Source organism: Podarcis gaigeae (assembly GCF_964106915.1).
Source record: "Podarcis gaigeae genome assembly, chromosome: 2".
Classification (NCBI taxonomy): domain Eukaryota; kingdom Metazoa; phylum Chordata; class Lepidosauria; order Squamata; family Lacertidae; genus Podarcis; species Podarcis gaigeae.
In genome coordinates, this window is record NC_139679.1 from 56353554 (window position 1) to 56381027 (window position 27474).

At 43.6% G+C, this 27474-nt stretch overlaps 1 protein-coding gene across 9 annotated transcripts in view; it reads right to left on the reverse strand.

The window, feature by feature from the left end:
- ARHGAP26 (Rho GTPase activating protein 26) overlaps nt 1–13789 on the reverse strand; it is a 199368-nt gene extending 185579 nt beyond the window's left edge. For 2 of the 9 annotated variants that reach the window (XM_083728264.1, XM_083728266.1), the window contains exon 1: nt 12068–12995. In XM_083728264.1, the coding sequence (XP_083584390.1) occupies nt 12068–12221 (154 nt within the window). In that variant the 5' untranslated portion in view covers nt 12222–12995. Of the gene's footprint in view, nt 1–12067; nt 13031–13693 lie in introns of those variants that run through there. The other 7 variants (XM_083728260.1, XM_083728267.1, XM_083728256.1 and 4 more) reach the window with 6 other exon arrangements.
- Nucleotides 13790–27474: the final 13685 nt, after the last annotated feature.

Genomic DNA, 27474 nt, shown 5'->3' on the forward strand with positions numbered 1-27474 from the left:
ACCAGATCCAGCTATTTCTTCTTATGTTAAGGCACTAGAAAGGATGCAGAGTTACAATTACAGGCTGTTAACAGGATGATTACAGGCTTTTTTGATTAGCTAATAACCAATCCCAGTAGAAAGGTACATTTACATTGGCAGTTCCTCATATGACCTAACGCTAGAACTGCCCTACCACAGTGGGGCTTGAATACATCCCACATTAGATGTGTATTTTAACTACTGAATAGAAGCCTGCAAGACTTGTAATCCCCTGAAGGCAGGAATAAAAATCTCTGCTAAAAGTGGGAAGCACAGGAAGGAAATACTGCTGCTGCTTGACAAAAGCTGGATGTCTGAAAAGCCACTCGTCATCTGTCTCCAGTCAAGTCTGCACAACCAAGGATTGCAGGAAGCTAGAAGACACCTTAAAAGTGGCTTCCCTAGGACAGTGGGCAGTTGCACGTACTAAAGAAAAAGGCAGAAGCATCAGCTTTAATACTGTGATACAGTACAATATGCAAAGGGCTTTATACAGTGCTATTTTTCTACAAAAAGAGGTACTGGAACTCACCATGAACTCCTCCCTTGTTCTCTTATAATGGCAATGGCGCCCACCAGAGAGGTGTCAGAACTGAGTTCCTGAGAAACCAGCTTGCACACAGCTCACCTGCACACTATCCATTTATAGCAGTTTTATACGAATCCTGGGAACCGTAGTTTGTAAAGGGGGTTGCGAGTTGTTCTGAGACTCCTTCATAGCGCTACGACTCCTTTCAGTGTCACTTTCTGACAAGCATTTTCCTGACTCTCTAATTCAGGGTACATACCAGTATATACTTAGGTAGGTGGCCACTTTATCCATGTTTCCAGTGGATTCTGGCCCAGGAAAAAACTTATGTCACAATATGCCTGTTAAAACTTTTAAGGTGCCACAATGTGTTGCTTATTTCCTGGAAAAGACACACATAAAAAAGATCCCTTTGAAATTTGGTGCTCCCTTCCAGCTGATAAAGGCACCTCCATGAGCAATGCATCATAAAATTGGGCAATTAGGACTTAATTGGGCAGAAAAGACCATTCTAATGATTCAGTTTTCCCATACTGTACTCCATTTCTTTGTAAGTCTACATCTGTCCTGCTATATAGGCAGGGCAGGCAGGTAAGCACAGATGCAACATTTTAATTCCCCACAAAGCGATGCATTTATCTTATCCTCATTTATTTATATAATATATATTGAAAGAGGGACAACCAATCTTATTGTTCTTTTAATGGGTATGGGCCCCTTCTATGAAGGCACTTAATACTCCACACTCTTCAGGGTGAGGGGACATTTCACTTAAGCCCACTCTAAAGTTTTGTTTTGCTTCTGAAAGGGATGAGAAAATCAGTTCCTGGCATGGGACCAATATTAAAAAAAGAAAAAAGGATATAGCATCATGTCCCTACTATTTCACTGAGAGTAGCTGAAGAGGAAGCTCCGCCAGTAAAAATGAGGCAACTTGTTTTTATTTAAAAGCAGAAGTGAGACGAACCAAAAAGCAGGCACATAGAGTACCTATCACCACCTCCAAAAAAAACCCCTTTGTCTAGAATTCATGTTGTGGTTATGTGGTATGGACAATATACATCAAAGCCCACAAGCCAGCCATCTATCCAGATCTCATTTAAACCAAGAGAGAGTATGACTCCAAGGACCAAAACTACTGTGCATCTCTACACGACCTCCAAACACTTGACAATGCATTGCTGGTGGGACTCAAATGACATGGACAAGTGAATGTTCAAAAAAGCGAATGCAGCTGTAAGAGTAAGATTAGGGAACTGGCTGTCCACCCTCTGCTCCCTTTGCCTACACACACCCTCCTCCCCATTCTCTTTTGCCACTCCCAGCTTTTTCCTTCCACCCAAATCATGCTCCCAGAAGATAGATAAAGCAAGGGAGGGGAGAGGCAGGATGTGTGGTTTAAACCCAGGGAATCAAGTTTTGTTTTTATTTGACGTATTGTATATGAATTGTCAGTGTCCACAGTAACAACAATTCATGATCTATTTCATTTTATATGTATAAGTGCTTGAGTATCTGGGAATACAAGTTACGTTCAGTTTGGGGGAGGATGGATTCAACTCTAGAAAAGGGTATGCTATAATAAATTTGTTAAAAGGTGCCACAATATTTCTTGTTGTTTGTCGGTACTACATAAGCCTTACCACATTAAGACAATGCTACCATAAAATTAAAGTGTTAGTCCGACACAATACAAGCTTTCCTCCTAAGTTTTTTTTTAAACTCCCATGAAACTCGTTAACAAACATTTTTATTAACTGCCAGAACTCTTTTATCATTTGAGACATACTTTTACAAAGCCAGACTTGCATGGCACACAACCCACAGGGAGGAAATGGCCTCTTCTTCCTCAACTGGTGGCTAACCAGTGACAAGCCTCAGCTAAGTGGGGTGACAGGCTGACAATTAAGCAGCACTGCACTGTGCCATAAAGGATGCAGCCAACCCACATAATACACTGCCTAGGGATGGCATGAGGTTTAAAAGAAAATGTGGCAGGCAGATGTAAGAGACAGCTGCAGAAGTTCCAAAGACATAACCCATGTAGTCGTAGGAAAGCTCAACTTCTCATACAAACTATTGTTGTAAAAAAAATAATGGGGTGGGCGACAGAAAACAGCATTGCACTTTTGGAGAACGTTTGTTTGAAGCCCTCTGTTATTCAGGCCAACTCTCCTTGTTCCCACTTGCTGACTCAAAACTTGCACTCTTGACTTGGGTGCTGTGATTAAAAAGCTTTATTCCAAAAATCAGCACAGCGTCCCAACGAAGGCCAAGCTACAAGATCATAAGGTGTGGCAGAGCTCCACAATACATGGCTGGGCATAAGCTAAGATGTTGTTCCAACGCTTGATGGGCCCTCTAAGGTCCCCTTCTGAAGAATAGGGGGGCAGACATTTATGCAGTTGCTTCCCTGAGTATCACGACTGGGCAAGCAGGCACTCCTACCAGTAGGCAGTTTTCAAGGTCTATTCATGCCAGCATGGTCAGCTCCATGTTCTTGGAGACAGAGGTGGAGACAAGGGGACAGGCTCACTGTCTGATCTACCCATTGGCTCCTCACTGGTAAGGGGAGGTGCTGAGTCCATGCCGATGGCAGTGACATCGTGCTTGGGATATACTATGATGGCAAGGCAGACCACTCTTCTGAAAGCCCTCTCAGCACTTTCTCCAGAGCCAAGGGGTTTGGGGAGATCTTCAAAGCAGGAAGCGCACAGGTGGGCCTAACTCAGCCTAGTTACCATTCCCTCCCTTTCGGCTTACCTTCCTGGCCTACACTGATAAAGTAGTTCAGGAAGAGATGGAAGACAGGTATAGATGAGTACAAAAAGGGGTTGCTGTGGGACCCAAGCCAAAAGCCACAACTGCAGTCTTCCATTACTATTAACAGAACGAAAGGGAGACTGTGGAGATTCTGGTAGAAAATTAACCCCATTCCTAAATCATTGACAGCTGTTACATAACGTGAAGCCAAGGTCTTTGAATGTAATCTATATCCTTTAAAGCCATTTGCCATGTACTCCTCTGGGATGTGCATTGCAACCTACAGTTTTGCAATTCCAGCACAGATTTGATGTTGCAACTTTCCTTTCCCAGCATAATTTGTGTGTATTTCTTTTTTCCAAATGCACATCTGCATTCGCTCCCGAGTGTCCATCATAAGAGTGCATCCCGTATTGCTTGCAGAACTCACCATCACTGCACCACACACAGGAACAGAGCGGAATGGACTTCCCAACTCCCCTTAGACCTTGTGGAACTTTTATCAACTGGCCTTAAGCAACAGCAAAAGTTACAGCTAAAGCATTGCTATGCACTCATAAAGGAATACGAAGCATTATGTCAGATACGGAAACTGCTCAAAAAGGCTTATGTAGGACATGGCTGTCAGGTTCTCTTTTCATAATAATATACTTGCTGGGGAGAGATGGGAATAAAAAAGAAAACATTAACGTAAGGCTTATGGACCCTAACAAGCTGTTGCATTGGCAAAGCAGCCATTAGAATAGGCCTCCAAAACTTGTGACCCACCAAACCAAAGACAATCCATCTGCTATATGTTAGGGCCTCCTTAGTGCTTGACAACCTCCACTACCTTTGCAATCCTAGAGAAGCAACAACAAACAGAAGGTTTTGCAGCTCCCAGTGGACTGCCTACCATACATGACTAGCTACAAGTTGTGCAGGCCTGGGATCGGAGCAGGCACTCGTGTTCTCTGCTGACACAGTGCTGCAATTTGTAGATTATTGCAGTGAATTCAAAAAGGAAGGTTTGCAAAAGGATTAAAATCCCATTATTCAGAAAACCTAGGAAAAATGCTACCCTTTGATGATGATGAACTCAGAACAGGTGGGAATTGTGCATGCAAGGTGTTGGGGTTTTTTTGCTGTAATACACAAAACCTGCATAATGGTTCATTCTCATCTGTGCTAACCGTCACCCACATATTCAACAATCAGTCGTAGGCTGGAATCTAGCTAAGCATGAACAGCAAAAGATAAAGCAGAAGGGGGGAAGTAATGTAGCATGATCAGAGCATAAAACAAATCCCTTTAATTTAGAACAAAATTAACCCTAGTTGGGGATGAAGCTTAAGTCTGCACTCATAGGAAAGGCAGAAGGAATGGTTTGATTTTAAAACAGCAGCAAATACAAGTTTTAAGAAGGGGCTTTAGATGTTTAACTATCATAAGAATTAGGTCAGACCCTTGTCCAGTTTACCACACTGATTATCTAGCAAGCTTGGCAGGATCTGAGCAGGAGGTTGTGGGATAATGGATCACAGGAGGACAGGTTGGCTCCAAGAACAGCCTAGTTTCATAATATGACATCTGTAGACATTTGCAGTTCAAACTGCCACCATGCAGATCTGCCACAAATTCCAGGCAGGAACAGTTCAAGCAAACACAGTTTGCTGGGTGATGATCTTGCCTTGCCATAATGGTCTGTGACACAGCAGCGCGGACCTCCATGCATGCCTTATACCTGGAACCTTGATTGGTACATACATGGATGGTTTCTCCTACTTCCTGTGCACTTGAGTGCAGAAAAGAGATTTGAAGTCTTCCTTTCTGAAACAGTACTATGATGGAGAACAATCCATCAGGAATCTGCTCTCCAATGGAAATTCCCATCTGTGTCCCATTTAATTCAACAGAACATTCAATGTAAAAGTTTCCAGTGAAGTCAGTGCACTTTCTATTCCTAAAGCACAGAAGAATTGGCTGCTGAGTTTGGACCAGTTGGTCTTAAGGCTACTAACAGAACAAGCATCTGCCCTGTACATTCACATTTGGGTCTGGGTATCTTACTCCTTCCCATTGCCATGCCAGAACTTTCATTCTTGTAGATACAAGGCTAGCAGAACCTGGTCTTGGAGGATAGCTCTGCTCCTTTAATAGTAGCATGTGTGCAAGTCAGTGCAATGTGTTCAGAAACTTGCTGAGAACGGTGATGGAAGAAAATATATTTTCCCCTTAAATGTTAAAAATGCAAAAAGCTTTTAAAAAAAATAAAATCTGGAGTTACCAACTGCATTAACGCAACAAAAATATAATGGGGGGAAAACCCAAAAAGACTAGATGAAAGTATTTGGCTCCTCATTCTCATTTGGGCAGAAAAGGGCAAATAAAGTTATCAAGGAACTTCCCTATGAAAAAAGGTTACAACATTTAGGCCTTTTGGTTTAGAAAAGGGGTTAAGATGCAATCCTAACCCCTGGCAAGAGAAAATAACTGATTAGAACTACTCCACTCCACCAGTGAAGATTTACCTTGGAACATTAATTCATGCAGAGGTTTTTATTCTCTCCTGACAGTCAGCTATCTGGAAACCTTCAATTTAAAATCAAAAGTACTTGTGCAAACTAGTTTGTGTGTTAAAACAGCAGAATGCACTACAAAGGACTGCAAATCTCACACCCAAAAACATTCAAAGTGTAAGGGGGGGGCTGGAATCAAGGATAGAACTCAGTGTAGTGCTCAGTGGAGTATGTGCATAGGGAACAATGTCCAATCATGAAACAGGACTTCCCTCTCCCATGCCCCTTAAACCTGATCTGGGGTTTCTCCAACCCTCCAGAGCAGATTTAGAGGGGGCAGGGGACACTCAGAGACCGGAGATGAGGGAAATCCCATTGCATGAGGAGCCCTCATTCTATGTACACAACAACTTAACTGAAACCCACCCCTACTGCTGTAATGTATTTAGCTGTCACCTGTTACACCTGATGCAGAGATGCAGCAGTATTGCCTGCTTTCAGTGGAGCACCACCTTGTGTTTCTTCATGAATCTCTCTTTTGGACATGCTCTTCTGCATTGGAGGTAACCAACAGTGCAGAAATCACTGATCCAAATCCCACCTGCTGCAGAGACGAAGAAAGTTTATGAGTGGGTTGACGGCTGGTTGTTTGTTTGCAGCATGAACCTCCATTCCTTAGAGAATGCAGCTGAGAAAAGGAGTTCCCCTTTCTTCCAAGTGCAACAGCGGCCAACCCAGGGACTCAGGATCAGGACTAAAATTTCACACCATTTACACTGGCATGTATGGGTGGGCAGACAGGCTAGTGCTTTTTGTGGGCTAATGACTTCTACAAGGTCATCTGCAAGTCTGCAGCAAAAATAATGTAAGGCAACATCTGTTTCATAACAAGCCCGGCTCTTTACGCATTTCCAATGTGGCCTTTGGGTGCTTGACTGAGTTGCCCAGCCCTTTTTTAGACTGTTCCCTGCTGCTGCTTGTCATATTTGTTAATCTTCAACACCCACTATTCACATTTCATCTCTGAGTCTCACTTGGAGCTTAGCATTTGCAAAATGTTCTGAATAATTTACACATGTCATTATGAGCAAAAGAAGAAGGACATGTGTTGACGAAGAACAGGCCACTCTGAGTATCAAGGAAGTGATAAATGGAGACGAGAGGAAAATGCCACAAGCCCTATTATTCAAAGGCTGCTCCTTATACATCAAACCTCAGTAAGCCTTAAGAAATATCCCTCAATGCAGATACGGCAACTAATACACTATTTTTAAAGTAATTTGACTGTCCTATTTGTTCTCTACATCTTGGTTCATCAGGAGCTGTTCAGTGCAGAACTTGTACTATCTTGAGAGAAAAAGCACTAATAGTCAAAGACAAAAAGGCTGGTAGTGGTACCTTGGTTTACAAACTTAATCTGTTCCGGAAGTTCATTCTTAAACCAAAGCATTCTTAAACCAAGGCGCGCTTTCCGATAGCAGCGGGGGACTCAATTTACACTCAACAGGAAGCGGAACCTTTCTGCTTCCAAGGCAAAGTTCACAAACCAAAACACCTACTTCTGGGTTTGCAGTATTCTTAATTCAAGTTGTTCATAAACTAAGCTGTTCTTAAGCCAAGGTACCACTGTACAGCTCATATACAACAGGCTTGTCCAACCACACTAGAAAAGTCGAGCTGTGAGTCAACTTCATTCCTAATTCAGCCTCCACATTCTCACTTTGCTTAATTTGAGCATATAGCATCTATGTTGGAGATTATGTCACGTCATAAACAAGAAATCTAAAGAACTGCCAAGATAGCTATATGTCTCATCCTCAAACACATCAGAGCCTAGAGAGAGGATATATTGGGCCTGAAATTCAAAGGTCAAACAGTAGTGAACTGGTAGGATGCTTGCACAAAATTCTATGGCATCGAGTCCAGATTCTTGGAGCTCTTTGAATCTTGATTTTCACACCCAGAAATTGGGGGTTGCCCCCCCCACCCCCATCTGAATTTTGGGACATGGGGGACAAGTGGAATATCTACAGAAGGAGAATACTCCTGTACATTAATAAAAGGATAAACATATTAGGGTTGTGTTTTATTATTAGGATTGGTTTTACTGTTATTCTTATTCTTACATTGTGATTCACTTTGAAATGGCTTCATGTAAAAAGTGACAAATAAATATAATTATTAAGAAGAATAAAAATTAAATAATGAATAGGGTATTTATGCAGATAGTTCCAAGTAGAAGAGACCTACAATTTGTAAAGTTCCAGAATGCTCCGAGGACTTTATTAGAACCGCAGGCTATTTCAAATATCACAAGTTTTATGTCCCATTATCTTACCAGAAAGAATTCTGTGGAACTGCAGGCAGTTTATGCCACAATAAGATGCTAATTCTAAACCAGATAGCAATCTCTCACATGTGGAAAAACACAAAGGCTGCGATTATACTGCTGGTCACGAGCTGGCGAAATTGTGGCTATGCTCTCCATTCAAAATATAAAAAGACAAGTTCAAAGTAAAATTCTGAACAGGCATGATCAGGACCTCTATGAGGAGATTTCAGATAAAAAAAGCAGCACAGAGCTTGCACACTTCAAATGTGGCCCAAAAGTGGGAGGAAGGGTCGTGAAATAAACTTCACAGCTACAGCTGGATGCTTCTGAGCAATCCTACAACTGCAATCCCAAAGAGCACAGGCCATGAATAGTCAGGCCAGCTGCCCTCCTTCTTGGATGAGCAACTCAATGCATGCTAGTGGGAGCCAAAAATAAGTTGAGGCATGCAAAGCTCCCAAGCTGCCCTGTCAAGTGGGAATGCAGCATCATGTCACGTGGCAGCATCTTGATATCTGTCAGCACAAGGCTTTGTCCCAAAGGAACCCCTGCAAAGCAATAAAAATAAAAGCATACATCTGTTCAACCAGCATGGCTGGAAGGTCTCGGAAACAGAAGCTAAAATGAAATTAAAGGGGCTCTTGGAACTGTGCTTTCAAATAAGCGTAGAAATAACCACATAGCAGAACCCAGAAATGATTTCATAACTGTCAAATTTATATTATGCCACACCCCCAGTGCCACACATTCACCTGTACTCACTAGACTCCTACACAAATACATTGCACATTTCCGCCAGGTTCAAGGATTGGCAGATCCTTTTGGCCCATCCCAAGTAGGGATGAGCCAAATGGCAGCCGGTCCCACACAGGCTGATGGAGGGGGCCCTCTCTGTCTCCCTCTGGTGCCGTCAGGTGGAATGGAGACAGTTCTGAGGAGGCCCTAAAAGAGTTATAGCAAAATACTTGAACTGCTTGCCTTAGCCTAGGATGCAGTCGGCAGCAGAAACAGCAGCAAGTGAAGTTGTATAGCATTATTTGGTTAGCCAGCCATTAACGCTGCACACCTATCACATTACCAATCATTCACCATACTCTTATAAATACGTCAGCACAATAATGGCCCCCACAAGATTACAGATGGTTTGCTTGGATCTCTGTTTAGGTAATAAAAATGTCAACATATTGGCTTGGATCCTAAATTAACTTAAGGAAGTTCAGGCCACACCTCCCCAAAGGTGCTCTAGAGAGCGGGGGCTGCTGGGGGGGGAGGCTTCTGAAAATGCACAGAGAGGATGGTGGGAAACTTTCCTTCCATGAGCTTCCTTAAGTCAACTTCTCTTAGAATGTCAAGTCTGGTTTTGAGCAAATTCCTCTACTTTTCAGCAGCTCCCCACATCCTACTCCACAATCTTCCAGAGGGCCTTTGGGAGAAGGGTGGGAGTGTATCCTTCCTTCCCACTGATACGTATAATACTGGTCCAACATACAAGAGTAAAACTCTAGTGAGATAATGGGCAGCAAAGAGTCAATTCTGGACCCGTAGGCTGTTACCTATTGTGTTCAGATAACTGATACAACTTCTGTAACTTGTTTTCCATAAACACATGAAGAAAAACAAATGCAATTCACTCAAATGGTCAAAAGCCCAATGGTGTGATACATACGTTCTTCTTAGATATAAGAAACTCCAGATTCCATGGAATCAAAGGAATGGAGCCATGTGAGGGGTAAATCAGCATCAGAAAAAAATGGGCAGGGCAAAGAGATGTAAGGGAGTCTCTCCTATCCAACCTGTAATCCTGCTCCAGGATTTCATTCAGTAACTTGGAGTGTACAGATGTACACACTTCTACAAAATCAAGGCCAAGGTGTATCAATACTATTGCACAGTTACAAAGTTACTAGCTAATAGAAAGTCATCGCAGGCATCAAATACTGTTGCCAGCCTCTAGTTTTCAAAAGACTTCATTCCCCAAAATCACACTTCCCAACAGGTTGGGATTTTGCTGGCTGCAACAGTCAGATTCTACGACACACCTTTATCTCAATGGGCTTAAGTTCAACAATTGAATTCTGCAGGATCTATATAAGATTACGACTTTGCCTACAAGGAGACTATTTTATCGCTTGGGGCCTTCTGAGCAACTCTCTCAGGTAGGCAGGTTCTCCTGTGCCTTGCCATACACATACATTTCCCAAGAATGCTATGTCATTATCAATGACAAGCAAGTGAGCACAAACAATGCCAGTGATGAGACAGACAAAGCCCTCAAGGCATGTTTAGTACAATTCATTCTTTCAAAGAGCTCATCATAGGAGTGCAATTATTTGCCTTTGGCTCACAAAGAAGCAGACCAAACAGCAGGCCACCACTCAGTACACACCGCTGGACTGCTTCAGAATGAACCATTTCAGCAGACACGTACACAAATTGTGTCTCAAGATCATGAATTCAAAGGCTGTGTACACACTATACCTTTAAAGCACATTCGAAGCTCACTCTTTCCTGCAAAGAATTCTGGGCACAGTATTTCACCTCTCACAGAGTTACAATTCCCAGCAACCCTTAAACTCCAGCACCCAGAATTATTTGAGGGAAAGAATTGTGTACATGAATGCCTCTGGAATTTTGAAGAGAAGGGTCAACAACCATAGGGAGTAAAGTTATTTGGGGGACATGGCCTAGTAGCATTAAAGAATATATTCTTAAGTGTTCTTAAAAGTTCACACAATTTAGATGCTTACAAGCTAGTACCATTGTTCTGCTAGTTTTCCACTCTTGGAAATTAACAGAGAACCCAAGTGATTTTAAGATTTCCATGGAAATTCCAAGTGAGTGCACATAACGCCTGTAACGTTTGTTTTCCTGGTACTCTGCCCTCCACCATTCCGCAACAATATCCTGTGACTGAAGAATTTCAGATGCAAGGACAGCTCTGCCAAGTGCTAGAGATAGAGGGAAATACAACTGTTTTTAAGCCAAACAGCCCAGTCTATAAAACAGCAGTGGGAAACCTTGGGGCAGGGGCCAAATGCAACCTTTCGAGCCCCTCTTACTCTGGCTCTTGGGGCTGTCACTTAGGCAATACTCACAAAGAGCCCCACTTTGCACCCTTGTGTGTTTTTGCCTGGCAAGAATATGCCCTTGAAGTCCAATAATGCCATTTGCTTTCCTGAATGAGGATGGAGAGAGGTGGGTGTACATGCATGTAAAAATCTCTTGCTGGAATGTAAGCTACTGTACATTCACACCCACTGCTCCTTCCAGGTTTTCCCCTGGTCATGACCACCATTGGACTATGACCCCCATAAGGTTGCTCAATGAGGAAATGTGGCCCTTGAGCTGGAAAAAAAAGTCCCCCATCTTTGCTGTACACCATCAGTTCTCTTTGAATTGTTATACACACAGGCCTTTCACTTTCACAAAAGGGCCAGGTGGAGTCCAATGATCAGTCAACAATAGCAGACATGCTTTTAAAACTGTATAACAAAAGCAAAAAAGCCAGTTAGTCTACAATCAGACTGCTTTTTATATAATGCCACTATATAACGAAAGGCTGTTCTTATCTTCCCTCAACACCTGTGCACTGTACACATGCTCAGAAATTCACATTAATACTGCTGTTCCTAAGAGAAGCATAGCCATTAACTACAGAATATGAACTCTCTCATTAGGTTTATAGTCTGGTATTAAACAGCCAGATTTTCCTCTGCCCTCTGTGTGGGTTTTTAATTGTTTTTTCACATGCTTTTCTCTCTACCTGTGCTATACCAATGCAGGTGAAATTTCAAGGATTCTAATACTACTGAGATCTGATTCACGGTTTCCCTTTCTGATTTAAGACACCATAACAACCACAACCCCTTCATCATTCCCCCTTGCCATACAGACGCCTGACACCACAGGGAGATTGTCACTCACTCTTAAGGGCTGCAATGAGCGACTTCCCATCTTTTATGAGCTCCTTGATGAACTTGTTGGTCTTGTCCAGTTCAGCTTCATGAGACTTCAGCCTCTCTCGAAACTGAGGGCTGTCCAAACAGCAGTCACTAAATTCCAAGGCAGGTAGACCCATGGTTCTGGGGTGGATGTGTGTGTCTTTTTTTCAGAGCCCTTCCAAAACGAAACCTTTTGCAAAAAGCAAATCAGCTGGGGAAAAGCAACACACAGGGAATGAACCGTCCTTCCCAAAACGCTTCAGAAACAAAACAAAACAGCTTGTAAAAATTGAAAGTATATGCAGTTCATTCAACAAAATTAAAATATTCACCCACTGAGCGAGCAGCCTTTATTCTGCTCTCCCGGGAGGTCAGATTTCTCAGAGCCCCCCCGAGGCAAAACAACTGAAATGATGATGGTTATGATGATGATGAAGAGCAAGCAGGTCAGGCAAGGTTTCGCACCGAGGAGGAGCTGCTTCAGATGCCAGAGGGAGAGGACAGGAGCCGTTTGGAAGAGGGGGGCGGTGCTGCTGCTGCTGCTGCTGTGGCTGCTGCCGCCGCGGTAGTAGTAGCAAATGCCGCTGCCGCTGCCGCTGCCGCCGCCCGAGGACTGCTCATGGCGAGAGCTCCCAAGCACGCTGCAAATTCAAGGCGAGGCGACCGCTGCTGCTGCCGGGTCCTTCTCTGCCTCTTCTCCCTCGACCCGGCCAGTGCTGCTCTTGCTGCTGCCCCCGCCGCGTAAGATAAGAGCGCCCGGCGGGGTCTCTCGCGCGGCCTCTAGCAGCGGCTCCTCAGCTCAGCGACGGCATCCGGGATCCGCCGGGAGACTCCACTTCCCCATTGGAACGCGGGGCATCTTTTTTTCCCCGACCGCGTCGTCAGGAGGCGGAGTGGGGGGGGCGGTGTTTGGGTTTTGTTTTTTCCCCCCTCTCTTTTCCCCCCTTCCTCAGAACGCAGCCCCGCCCCTCTCGCGCCCGCCGCAGCCAATCAGCGCGGCGCCTGCTCGCGGGGCAAAGAAAAGGGAAGGGAGAAAAGATGTCCCTGCGATGACAGGCCGGCGGGGGAGGGCGGGGCCAGAGTTCTGTCAAACCGCATGGAGCTCCTTGTTTGTGTGTGTGTGTGTATATATATATATATGTGTGTATGTGCGCGTCCTCCCACCGCCGCCCTCGCTCTTTCCCGCCTTCTTAAAGGCACAACCTCCAAGGGAGGGGAAGGCGAGGGTTGCTCAAGGGCATTTCTCGTAAACCTGTTGCTAAACACTGAAGGGAACCCAGCCATTTTCTCTGCAGGGAACCAATTAAGCAGGCCCCTTGAGGCATGTTTTTGGCACAGAGAGGTAGTGGGGACTGAGCCTAGCAGTCCTTTGCAAACAACCACAAGCCACGTTTCTTCTGGCCTCGGCTCCACACACAGAAAAGAGGTCCTTTTCATAAGGGGCGTCACCTTCTGTTTCCCCTCCTTCTTTTTGGCCCCTGCGTTCCATAGCAGCCTGAAATACAATTACTGTATTTTCTGTGCCTGTTGGTCTCGTTCTGCCTTTTGACAAAGCAGGGCAGAAATTTCCCCCACGAGGGCAATTTCCCCCAACTAGAAAGCGCTTTACCTGTGGAGCTTTTGCCTGGTTGGTAGTATGACTCCTCCGGTGCAAGCTTATTGTGAACTTCCGCGTCCATTTTATAGTATAAAACAGCATAAGCGGTGGCCGACAGCCGACAGCTGTAGTCAGTCTCTGTCTCATTCTTTTGCAAAGTGGCTATACAGTACTTCTCATCCCCCCCCCCCCGTCTATCCCCTCCCTTTCTCAGCTGGAGATCTGTTACTTTCTGTAAGCTCTGGTTAATAATGCATTTCAAAAGCCAGAGATTTTCAACAATTAGCTTCCATGGATAAAACATTAGCCAAACACCCTGGGCCTGGGCTATTAGCCAGTAAACACACCAGCAAAGAAATTATCAGCCAGCAGCCACTATAATTGGGTAACCCAATTATATTTGCCCAACATATATTAAATAATACGGTCCCAACGTTTAACACACATATGTATGTAAGAATGTTTATAACATGAACCTTGCTCCAGGAAGAAGAAAATTACCATGAATCACTACTGCATATTATCTGATTTATGTGTAAGGAAATTTACAATTGCCTACTGATTAAAAAAAAAAATAGCAAAGAGAGAGGGAGACTAGACTGGCTAAGAAGAGCCAGATGGCAACCCTATTTTTCAGGGCTTTTGTCAGGATTAATGCATATGAAAGGGTGGCAGGAAGTTGATTTTATCACTTTTTAACATAAATGAAGACTTTTCTTATCCGGTACATTTTACACACCCAAAAACACTGTAGAAACCAACATTGCACCAGACATTCCCCATTGTCACATTATTGAGGAAATAGTGTGATATATTTCTAACAACAATCCTTGAATTCTTTCACCATATTACTATGTCCCTGATCACCCTTCCATCTGTGTTTAGGATTATCTCTTCCATGAAATGAAGGAATTAGTTGTTTCAGGTAATTTGCTGTGCTCTTCGAAACAGATGGGCAGAGTTAGCACAATTCTAACCAACTCACTTAATGCTTCAGTTGTTTCACTTATATGCCACCATACGCCTTTGCTACCAACTTCATGAACAAGTCATGTATTCTTGTAAAGTATCACAGTAAAGTCTTAACTGCCCCAGTTTTAAGATACCAGCAGTATCCCACTAATCCTCGTCTTACACTGTACTTCAGCCCTATCCTCTGATGAAAGCTAGTCATGTGCAAGGATCAGTACAATCCTTTTCTTTTACCCTAGTGGCCTTAGTGGAATTGACTCCAAGGTAAGCAAGTATAGGGTTGCAGCCAAGTGTAGTACTGAACTGTCCTTCCTTCACTATTCTGCCAGAATAAATACAAAGAGGACACTGCAGATATGCAACAACAACAAAAGAGTCCCACCCCAGCCCTAATTGCCCTTTAGATTGCATCTAAAGTCTTTGTACATATGGTGGTATTATGGCTGGTCTCACAGAAGTGCAAAGTCATGCCTCTACAGTATTTTGGAAAAGAAAAGTGCACAGGTACATAAAAGCAATGTCTGGGAAAAGGAGTACACACCTCAAGATTAATGGCAGGAGCCCATGGCATAGTCTGCTCCCAGCTATATAACACATTTAAAGGAAAATGTAATACAAACATTATGACTCAGAACACAAACACCAACCCATGTTTCTCTGCTGCAGCAACTGAATGCTTCATTTCAGAAGTGAGGGTGTGTATATTTCCTTATCCCTCCCCCTCCCAATGGAGATATTATCTCTAAGCAGTAGAAATAGTCCTTGTTTTACAGTGGAAGCTGATGTCTTGACATGTATTGTTGGGATTCAGGGCCTTAATTCCAACCACATATTTCACCCCTACTCCCCCCCAGCCCCACAAAAACCACTTGTGGCCCAGTCCTGTGCATGCATTATTTGAACTACAGTTCAATAGAAAAAGATTACAGGCTCACTGCATTTCCTATACCACTAGCAGAGCTAAAGAGCCTGCTGGGTTGCAGAGCCATATAGGTTCACTCTTGAACAGGCATGAAGATTGAATAAACGGCTAATTGAATTGCCTTTGAAAGGGCTGAAGAGGGGGGAAACTGTGAATGAGAAATGTGAGAGCACTACTATGCCAGATTTTTCCTTTCATCTTCCAACTAGGAGACAGATAGAGGAAGAGTAGCTTCCAAGAGTTATGCAATATAAATGTGTGGTTTTTAAACTACCTTCAGGGAACATTTTTCATATCAACTTGTCTGCCATGGAGTTTCTGCACCTTGCAGAAATTTATAAGGCAGACTGTTAGGCGTATACACAACTTATGCAAGGACCTAGACAAAGTATGAGAAATTAAAACCGTCAACCTTGCAGAAGCCTAGGGGCAAGCCTAGCCTAGCAGCAGAGTAAAGCTTTTTCTACTGGCTGCCTTCTAGGACTATAGGCATCGCCAAGTACCAGTGGCGTAGCGTGGGTTGTCAGCACCCGGGGCAAGGCAAGTAATTTGCACCCCCTAACCCGTGGATTTGCGCCCCCTAACCCTACCCCCCAGATGTTGCGCCCGGTGCGGCCGGCCCCCCCCTGCACCCCCCCACGCTACGCCACTGCCAAGTACGGATGCAAACAGTAATCAACAGCAAAATCCACTCTCTCTAGTATAGAGGTAGGAAACATTTTCAACCCAGTGGGTCCGATCCAGAAGCCCCTCACCATACCCAACAAACCACTTGGACCCATTTTTCCTTTGCAGTGCAGTTTGAACTCAAGCCACTCTGCAAGGCCACTGCTAATCAACTGATTGTTGTGGACTTTAAGCCTTGCTTCCAGGAAGGATCAGCTCCACTGGGAAGCTCCTGTTGGAAGCTCCCAAGTTGAAGGAACCCCAGAGGGGCTTGCATTTAGCACCTAATTTCACAGACACCAATTGCAAGCCTGCCAAGCAACAACTGCAAGTGCATTTTAAAGCTCTCAATAGTTCACTTCTTGTCTTTACCTGTCCTACAGACCTGGAGTTAGGCTATTTACTTACTTACTTACTTACTTGCTTACTTAGAAGATCTGAAGATCATCTGAAGATCTATGGGTGGTTCACAGCATAAAATTACAAAATAAAAACATGAAATGTAATAAAAACAAGAACAAAGACAAAGCAGCCACAATAGGAAGACCCTACCTGGTAAATACATATAAGAGTTATTTCCCTTCCTGGGACCACCTTGCTGCCCTTGCTTCTGTTAATAAAGAACTGTCATGTGGAGCGGAAGGAAGATCTGAGGACCATATGAGAGCAACAAGGCATCAATCAGGCGCCAAACACAGGAACCAGAATATTAGGTCTGAGTGGGCGGGTGAGCAACAGCAACATTCAAGATCCAGATTTCATTGAGAGGAACAGTGGATACAAGTATCCTGCCATAGGAAAGGATAAAGACCTGCTGAGATTGTAGAAACCACAATGCCCACCAGACCATATGAGGACAAGATCTAGGGTGTAGTGCGGAAGGATAACATAACATTACATTATTTAGGGTATTGAAATAGCTAAGGCTAGACTTCCTTGGTTGTCCCATCCCATATTTGTTAAGGGTTAAGCCGGGAACATCAGGACTGGGATGGCTAAGTAAGCAAATCACACCCAGAGAGAACGAAACTAAACTCTCTAGGGACATCTTCTGGCTGACTCGGGCACGGCTCTGATATGTTGCAGAAAAGTCAGGTTATGTGTGGCTTCAGAGAGTGATTTCACGCAGAAAAAGATGGTGAATAGAAACAGAAACAAATTAATTTAAACCTATGGACCATAAAGATTTGCTGATCGCATCAGGCTACTGGCATCCATCGGGAAATTGTGCCATCTTCAAGCCACATCACACTGTTTGGTTCTTTTAGATACACTAGTTAAGATTGTTTAATTGTTCACCTGAAAATGTCACACAAATATGACCATGTGTTTGAAAACACATGTGCCATGTAGGAAAAGGTCAGGTAGCCACAATTGGTTATAGCCAAGGTAACCTATTTCTGAACCAGCCCTTGTTGCTGCTTTTATAGTATTTTGATCTGCAACAATTAGCAGAATGGGCTGGGTTATGCAAACTGAAGCAATCACCTCAAGCGCTGCATACACAGCCAGGCTCTCTTCCTCTAACTCCTCCTTCGCTAACTTGCTCTAGGAAGGGTCAAGAGCAGGCATAGGCAAACTCGGCTCTCCAGATGTTTTGGGACTACAACTCCCATCATCCCTAACAGGACCAGTGGTCAGGGATGATGGGAGTTGTAGTCCCAAAACATCTGGAGGGCCGAGTTTGCCTATGCCAGGTCAAGAGGCAGGGCAAGAGTGTTCATGCTGCAGCAGCGAAAAATGCCGTCTAAAGTTGGAAAGGGGGGTAGGGTTAAAGTTGCAACAAAAAAAGTCAAAGTTTAGGGAGCATTTTTACCCTACCAGCAAACTGTGGCAGTGGCGGCATGTCCAGAATGCCTCAATCTGAAGAAGGACCTCCTTAGTCTTTCCCAGAGTGAGGAAGGGAGTGGGGAGGAGGGGGCCCAGACCCTCCAAGTGTCCCTATTTTCTAGGTACAGTCCTAGTTTCTGATTTGATCCCAGAACTAGCAGCTGTCCTAGTTTCTGATTTGATCCCAGAACATCCTGCTTTCCCTTACGACATCCCTATTTTCATCAGAGAAATGTTGGAGGGTACAGAGTTATGCAACCCCCCCCCCCCGAGCCAAGGAGATAAGTAACAGTAAACCTTAAGAAGACATCTTAAGAAGGCAGCCCTGTATAGGGAATTTTTAAAAATGTTTAATATTTTATTATGTTTTTATATATGTTGGAAGCTGCCCAGAGTGGCTGGGATAGCCCAGTCAGATAGCTGTGGTATTAATCATCACCATCATCATGGAATAGGACGTCCCTATTTACATCAGAGAAATGTTGGAGGGTATGAAAGCCTTGCTGTGACTAAAACAGTGGCAAAAAAAGTAAGCAGAGAGGCAGAGTGGGGAGGACCAGCAGCACCAAGGGAGAGAAAGAGGAGGGGTGGCAGCTGCTCAGGCACTGCAGTCTCTTGCACCAGCCCTGCTAATAGATTATGATATTTAGCTTCATACTGTTAAAAGCTCCATTTGCTGCTAAAGCAAGAGAAGTGGGTCAGACTGGGTTTCTTCCTAACCATTTTCAGCATATGCTCATTGAGGAATCCCAGTTTCCTCCTGTGCCCTGTCATAGCTGTCAACTTACAGACTTGAAAATAAGGGACCAGCAGCCTCGAAAATAAGGAATCAGCAGTCAAAATAAGGGATTTTCCGGGCACAGGTATGTTCAACTTCTGAGCCCCTCCGAGCCAAAGGCAGAAAGCCCAGCCAGCAGCCAAACGAAGCCTCATCAATAAGGGACAGCAGCGGGACATGGCACTGGGATAAGGGACTGTCCCGCCAAATAAGGGACGCTTGACAGCTATGCGCCCTGTATGCAACAGCTGAACCAGATAGCACTTCCTGTCTGTGAAGGGGGCATGGGTTGTGCCTTTAAAAAATAGCCTAAATTGCGCAGTGTTCTGTCCACCACGGCACACTGTCTCAGATAACCTGAGGACATTTCTTCACAGCTAAAAACTTTCACCGAGCTTGAACGCTCCCTGTTCCTTAACAGTTTTAAGCCATGTTCAGTACCCATCTGGTTTCATGGCCTTGTGATAATAACTGTTTAGCTACCCACAGCCTCCTTTTGGAGCTCTGTTAATGACCTTTCGTCTTTCTGCATATTCGTTACAACACACCCCTGGTTTGCTTTCTCTGAGCTCAGATGAAGGAATATTCTTTTTTTAGTTTCCTCTTTCTTTCGTTCCTCCTCCCCCGAGTGTGCTGCCAGTGCAGAAACTCTAAGCCTTTGGCCCAGCTCCACCTGACTCAAATGTACATCTGCAACAATTTAGTTCTAATAGAATTGATTTACTAACCCAGTCGTGGCTGACTACAGCTGGTCTTAAAGAATCTGGTGTCAGTGCATGTTATAAAACAGTACTATTTCAATGAAATCACCAGAGAGAAGACCTGAGGAACAGCAAACTATTTCCCACAAGTAATTAGAACCCAATCTCAGCTATAAAGGTGAAAAAGCTTATGGGTTGGGATTGCCATTGTTGTTCTGGCAAGCCTCCTGTGCCTTTGGCAGCTGCAGAAGTAATAACTCAACAGATGAAGTTTCTTTCCCCAGGACAGAGTCAGAGTAAAGGGGAAGGCTCTCCCTGTTGCTTATCCACCTCTAATGCGGCTGTAAAAGGCACAAGGGATCTGTCAGAAGGATGGTGACAGCTCTGTTATGGGGGGTCGGGAGACGCCATGTCACAAAATCCTTAATAAAATGTTATCATTTTATTGGGGTTCCTTTCAACATTTTATGTCCTTTCCCAAATGTTGAAAACATGAGTGCAAGAAGCTAGAAAAACCACTGGTTTTATGGTGGTACTGTAAAAAAAAAAATCAGGTGTGAATAAGGCCAAACTAGGAGTTAAGTTAAACATCTGGTTGCATTAATATTCACACATTTTACATATTGTTTGGGTGAACCTTCTGACCTTGCAAGCTAAACTCTGGAGCTGCATCACAACATATGACAATGTAGCTCACCTTTCCTCAAAGACGGACTTCTTTTGCTTCCCCCCACCATATCTTTAAAGATTGCAAAGGGCTGAAGAGATTCCCAGATCCTGCAGACAGACGTTTGTGTCAGTGGAAAGCTCCCAGTGGAATGAACTTGCATCCAAGTCTTAGATGTCTGATAATTCATTAGCACTTCATAATTAATTGCTGATTTAATTGCTTATATTTGTATTATTCCTTTCTGATTAGAAAAAGGTTATCAACACCTGAATGAGAAATTACTAGCTCTTGTCATGTTAAAGATAATAATTTTATCCATGCAGTCAACTAACTGTTAATGGACTATTAATGATAAATTATAAAGAAATAATGAACTGGCAGACAAATGGATTTTGATTATCTGTATGAAATTGATTCCAAAGTGTTGAATTCTTTAAAAGCACATCTTTTTTATTTTGATTAGTAGGCTAGTGTAGATATTGATACAGTCATATTAAGGAACTAGAAAAAGGGCACAATCCCATGGTCCCTAGGACAGCATTCCAGGAACTACAGAAAGAGCAGGCTTCCTCTTCGCCTATGCAAACACCCACAGCCACCCATTCTCTAGTGGTGCAAGGAAACAGGGGGAAAGAGTGTGCGGTTGGGATTAGATCAAAGGGGGCCTTGGGTTGGTCCTATCCAAAGTCTCCTGGTTCTCTTGGCACATCCATAGAATGGAAAGAACCAATGCCAGCCCTGAGCTCAAAACAAATATGAGGGGATGGGGAAACGGGAGCATCAAAATGATCCAAGTAGACCATCTGTCCCCTCAGCTTTTAGTCTGGCCAACACAAGTCCAATAGGGCTAGAATATGGTTGTTCCTTTGCCAAAGACTTCATCTCCCCGCTATAGTAAGTGTTCTTTAAAATTTCTCTTTTTTTAAAACATATTTATTGAAATTTTCAAGAAATACAGAAAAAGAAAAGAGAAGAACGAACAAAGAAAAAAGAGAAGAAAAATTATAAAGAAAAGAAAAAAATATTCACCTTTTAAGCCTTATTTTCAATGACATATTTCCATGACTTCCCCACACCTCCCCTTCTTGTATTCCAATTCCATTTATTTGATTCAACAAGTTCTTATCCCCAATTTTTGACCTTATTATATTTAATTCATTATTATATTTAGTTCATTTTATATAACCAATTCTACCTTATAAACCTCAGTCTTTATACATTAAAATCTTTTTCTAAGATCGACCCCTGTTCTCTTCCACAATTTCCCCATTTTTGCACTCATAACAAAACAAAATAAAAAGAAGAAGAAATAAAAATATAGTTATACACCCTTTGGATTCCCAAACTCCCCCCCCCCTAAAATTTCTCTCTCTTTCTCTTGCATGATAATAAAGTGGCATGAACCCCACATGCCCTCACACAAATAAATCAAGTTTAAGCAGTTTACTCACAGCAAAACGGACAAAAACTAAGAAAATTAAGTGAGGGGTGCAGTTAACTAGTCCCACTAGTGGAAGCCCACACAAAGACTTCTACTAGTGCAATGGGGCTAATTCCAGTCCTGCTCCAAGTATCATGATAAAAACCACAGGCCAAACAAAACTGTTATTCTACAGTGCACTGTCGTTTATCAAAACATGTCAAATTAATTAAGGAGTACAAGTTGGTGCTTGGCTCAAGGACAATAACTCTTTCTATTATCATTTTAAAAACATCATTTGTGCTGTCTCTTTGGGTAACATGGACACATACATACATCTCGGATTCAACAAGCAGTGCATTATTATCTAGAGAAGTCCAGCATGATTCCCATTAGTGTTGCGTGAGGCCGGGGAAATGTCAGCTACAGTTGTCCCAAACACAAAGATCTAACTATTTGCTTGTATTTCCATAATTTTACTCATTCTGATGATAGAACTGAAATCTGCCTAAGACTGATTCACGCTAGGGCCATGCATTTGATTTGGAACAAATGAACAATTGGAGTGAATGGCGCTCGAGCTGGGTCCGTTGCCATATGTTCCGAGACAAATGCTCAGAAGTGCAAATGGATATGAAGCAGCAAGGGTGGTAGTTCAGTGACGGAGCATCTGCTCTCTTTAGGCTAGGAAAGACACATGCCTGAAACCCTGGAAAACCACTGCCAGTCAGTGTAGACTGAGCTAGATGGACCAATGGTCTGACTCATTTAAGGCAGCCTCTGATGTTCCTTCACACAGTTAGATGGTTGAGAAAAACAGAGCTCCTGAAATAATAGTCTTAAGGGGCTAGGAATGTGATGCACCCAAAATTATGGCTTTGAAAATCAGACACTAAGTACTCCCTTAGAATGGCTAATATATGAAAACTTGCATAGCGATTTTTGCTGATCAGTGCAGAGCTCTTGCACACATCATGGCTTGGAGCAGAAACCCTCACTCGGTGTTGCTTAGCAGCCTTCAAATAGTTACTGGAAACTTTTTCTCCTTTCTGTTTCTGGGGGGCGGGCAGGCAGTTTCTATACACAAAAGACTTGGGTATTAATCAAACATTTTTGAAGGATATAGATTTCTAATAATTACCCCCAATGAAGCAGGAACATAACATAACATAACATAAACCATAACATAACAATGGAACCTTTTTTAAAAAGAGAAGATTCCCCATTCATTCCTACACTATGCGAACATTGTGTTGTACTTCAGCAAATCCTATGCCAGTTTGTTCACTGCTACAGTGTATTGAAAGCAAGATTGTGTATAGCTGTCCTGATACCATCATGGACACAAATCATCATGGATGCACAATAAAAAGAACATATGGAGGGCTCAGAAGAAAGGAATCGGGCTTTTATTAATCAAACATTGGTTTTCGTAACAAGCAAACAAAAATCCACAGAGTACCTTGATTGAGCACCATGAAAAGTGCACCGTGAAGTGCAAGAGTTATAGACGGAAAGATGAACAATGAGAGAATCTGTCGTCCAAAAATGTCTGCAGGGATTTCTTTTGTCCTACATAAAATTGCCATATAAATTGATGTATGTCAGCAGCTTTCCTTAGAGAGTTGGTGTGATAAGGAAGCCTGATTTTTTTTATTAACACCTTGAGTAGCAAATTATCTAATTATGACAGGAACAGTCAGTAAAATATTTGCAAAATGCAAGGGATTTCAAGCTCCTTGAAGGGTGAGCCTTGAGGAAGCCGGAGGCAAAGGAGGGTGGGGCCTGTTTTGTGCCTTTAATTAGAGTATGAAAGAAGAAACTTGGCAAGGGTAGCTTTTCTCACCACTGCAGGAAGAGCTGTATATGGGAGCTCTCCCTTTGCATCGCTTCACCTTCTGCAATTTGGTGTTTTAGATGTTTTGTACTACATATTCTATCAGCCCTAGGTAGCACATACATGCTCCCATCAGTCTCTATATCCTAGGGTCATGCTGGCTGAGGCATCATTATTAGTATTAGTATTAGTATTAGTATTAGTATTAGTATTAGTATTTTGCACCCCCCTGGCTCGGTGCCCTGGCGGGGTGTGGGGGGACCGCCTGTTCCTCTCTAAACCTGGTGCTGCTCTTAGGCAGTGTCTCACCTTATGAACAAGGTGGTTTTCTTTGCATCAGCACAGACCATTGTTTTCAGGTGTTTGGAATGGCTAGGAAAGCTCCTCATTTTTTGCTGCGAGCCACTCTGTAATATCGGTGAGCATAACTTTAACTTGGTGTCTTCTGGATTTACCTAGATCTCTCTATTGTTCTCCCGCAGCCAGCCATGTTCTATTCTAGGCAACCTCCCCCAACCTGGTGCTGCCCTCTAGATATATTCCATCAGCCCCAGCTAGCTAGGTTGGTTAGTGGTCATGGGTGAAGGGAATTGTAGTCCAACAAAATCTAAAGGACACCAGATTGGGCAAGGCTGTTGTGGGCTGTGCTGTATTTGGAACACAGGTCTTTATTTTCTGTTAATATGCTGGTTCTTCTTCCCGGTTTCCATTTCTGAGGGCAGACTTTCCAGGAGTTGGTCGATATAAGTAATTCCATATGAACAAGAGAGAGAGAGAGAGAGAGAGAGAGAGAGAGAGAGAGAGAGAGAGAAATAGCATTCCCCATAATAGCTATTTAAAGCAAATATATTTAAATTGCAAAATATAAGCAATTTCAAGTAGGTTTCACATGAAAGGCTTGTTTGGCCCCATCTAAAACAAATCTATAACTTAGCATTTACTGCAGCAGATGTAGCTCCTATACCTGGCATGACAAAGCACCTTAAACAAAATGTCATTAGACATTGTTACAGATGTTTTAAATATCCCAACTTCTTTTCAGAATCAGAGTGTATTCTGTGTCATTTGTCCATCTTATTCTGAAACAGAATTTTAGTCATGGGGTGGAGGGGAACAAAGCAAAATAAAACTACTTTGTCAATAAAAGCAATTTTTATTTTTGCTAAGCATGCTGTTTAGCCTGTCATGTAAGTCAGCTGATGGACACGTTGAATCTGTTCAGACAGTTGAACAGCACTCTTTCATACACATTACAGTGGTACCTCGGGATGCGAACGGGATCTCTTCCGGAGTCCCGTTCGCATCTTGAACAGAACATAGGACGTGACTGTGCATCTGCATGTGCCCAGGTCGTGTTTTGCCGCTTCTACACATGCGCGTGATGTCATTTTTACCGTCTACACATGCGCGAGCGGTGATACCCGGAAGTAACACACTCTGTTATTTCCAGGTCGCCGCGGAGCACAACCCGAAAATACTTATCCTGAAGCCTATTTATCCCAAGGTATGACTGTATATGATATTCCCTCTTGGCCAGGAAATAATTGTAGAGACTAGATGATTGATGTTTTATTAACTGAGGTATAACAACCAGCCACTATGTTCTAATGAGAGCAGCCCAGAACATTTTGCTGCATCACTCTGTTCTAGTATCTTCCCTGGCATCGAAGTCAGACTATACCACCCTATGGTATACCACTTTAAATTTATGGGGGTATTTTGTTTTAGGATCAGGACAGCATTTGCCCATCTCCAGTCCTGTGGCAACTCAACCCTTTCTCTTGGATTTCTCAGAGGTGTTTCTGAGAGTACACCAGCAAGTTCCTTTAGTACTCTGATGTGCCATTCATCCAGCCCTGAAGACTTGGATTTATTTAAGATCATGGTCCTTAAATAATGGTCATCTCTTTATCAGTCATGAACTGCAATCCTGACTGTCCCACCACCAGTTTCTCTACTTACATGAGGTTGTGCTGCACAACTTGTTCTCCTATTTTGGGAGAAGACAGAAGCAGGAGCTGAGCAGCTGATTCCCTTTCAACATCCTCACTGAGCAGCGAGCCTTCTGTTTCTTCTTCTTCTTCTTCCCCTTTCTTCCAAAGTGCCTGAAAAGGCCCATTTTGTCGCCTCACTGTTCCTGACTCTGTTTCTGCAAGTCTGGACTATTCACTTGTACTTGTCCTTAGTGACCTGCCCTCATTTCCATTTCTTTCCAATTAATCACTAACATTTTTGTGCAGCAGACACATTGCCTTTTCTAGGACTCTCGTTTTTCTTTCCCATTAAAACAGTGATTACTGTATTTTTCGCCCTATAGGATGCACTTTTTCCCCTCCAAAAATGAAGGGGAAATGTGTGTGTGTCCTATGGGGCGAATGCAGGTTTTCGCTGAAGCCTGGAGAGCGAGAGGCGTCGGTGCGCATCGACCCCTCTCGCTCTCCAGGCTTCAGGAAGCTATCCACAAGCCTTGCGAGCCCCACGGGAGTTCCCGCGGGCTCGCAAGGCTTGCGGGCAGCAGCCTGCAGCCCGGAGCACGGGGCGCCCTCCGGAGGACGCCCCGTGCTTCGGGCAAGTGTCCACAAGCCTTGCACTCCCGCGGGAACTCCCCCCAGGCGCGCAAGGCTTGGGGTGGCAGCCTGCAGCCCGGAGCATGCCCCGTGCTTCGGGCAGAGGTCCGCAAGCCTCGCACGGCTTGGGGCGCAAGGCTTGGAGCGGCAGCCTGTTCTGGGGTCGGGGGTCGGGGGAAGCTCGGGCCTGGGGGGGAAATAATTTTTTTTCTTTATTCCCCCCCCAAAAAAAATCTAGGTGCGTCCTATGGGGCAGTGCATCCTATGGGGCGAAAAATACGGTATGCCTTTATCAACTTTTTCTTCAACTCCTATCCATCTTATTACCTTATTTCTATTAACTAATTCCTTTATTTACTGTATTATGTACTTATTTGGAAGACTTTAAAGGGAGCTTAGACAAGGCTATCCATGGCTCGTAACTATGATGGCTGCGTAACACCTCTAATATTAGAGAAGGTATACTTCTGAGTACCAGTGGCTGGGAATTATAAGAGAAGAAAGTGCTGCTGCACTCTGATCATGCTTCGGGGTTTCCTCCCATCTAAATAGGACACCGTGAGAAAAGGATGCTGCCCTATGGTCTGATCCAGCAGGATTCTTACTATATGACTGAAGATTAATAATTTAACAGCTCTGTGTATTTCATGCTCATTGGATACTACGTCCTATTGTCGAGACAAATGTTTGTCTCCTCTGTCCCTGCTATGTCAAGGCAAATTTTGGCAGCCAAATTCCATAACATTATGTTATTGGACATTGATTTCTATGGTATTCTTTTGTCTCACATTTAAATTGTCGTTCTGGCCATTTCCCCATAGTTTTGTTGCTGTATTTTACACATGGTGCAGAGAGCTGTTTGGGAGAAACTGGACATATTTTCAAAATGATTTCATTCTTTTATCCGTCTTCTTGTACTGTAATTCAATCTGCAGCAAACTGAAAGCATGGGAAACTGTGTGAGTACCGTATTTTTCGCTCCATAAGATGCACTTTTTTTCCTCCTAAAAAGTAAGGGGAAATGTCTGTGCATCTTATGGAATGAATGTGTGGTCTGCTCCTGTGGGAAGGTAAACGGCGTTTCCGTGTGCTGCTCTGGTTCGCCAGAAGCGGCTTAGTCATGCTGGCCACATGACCCGGAAGCTGTACGCCGGCTCCCTCGGCCAATAAAGCGAGATGAGCGCTGCAACCCCAGAGTCGGCCACGATTGGACCTAATGGTCAGGGGTCCCTTTACCTTTACTATAGCACTCTATAGCCTTACATTAGCCCCAAAGAAGTTTGCACTCTTTGTGAGTGAATCAAGACTATTTTCAAGCTGTGCCGGCAATCCTTTCTTTTTGCATCGCTGCTGATGCAATGAAAATGCTGAATCAAGTTCCCCAGAACGGAAGGCAGATGCAACATCTTCAATTCCAAGCAAGTTAAGCA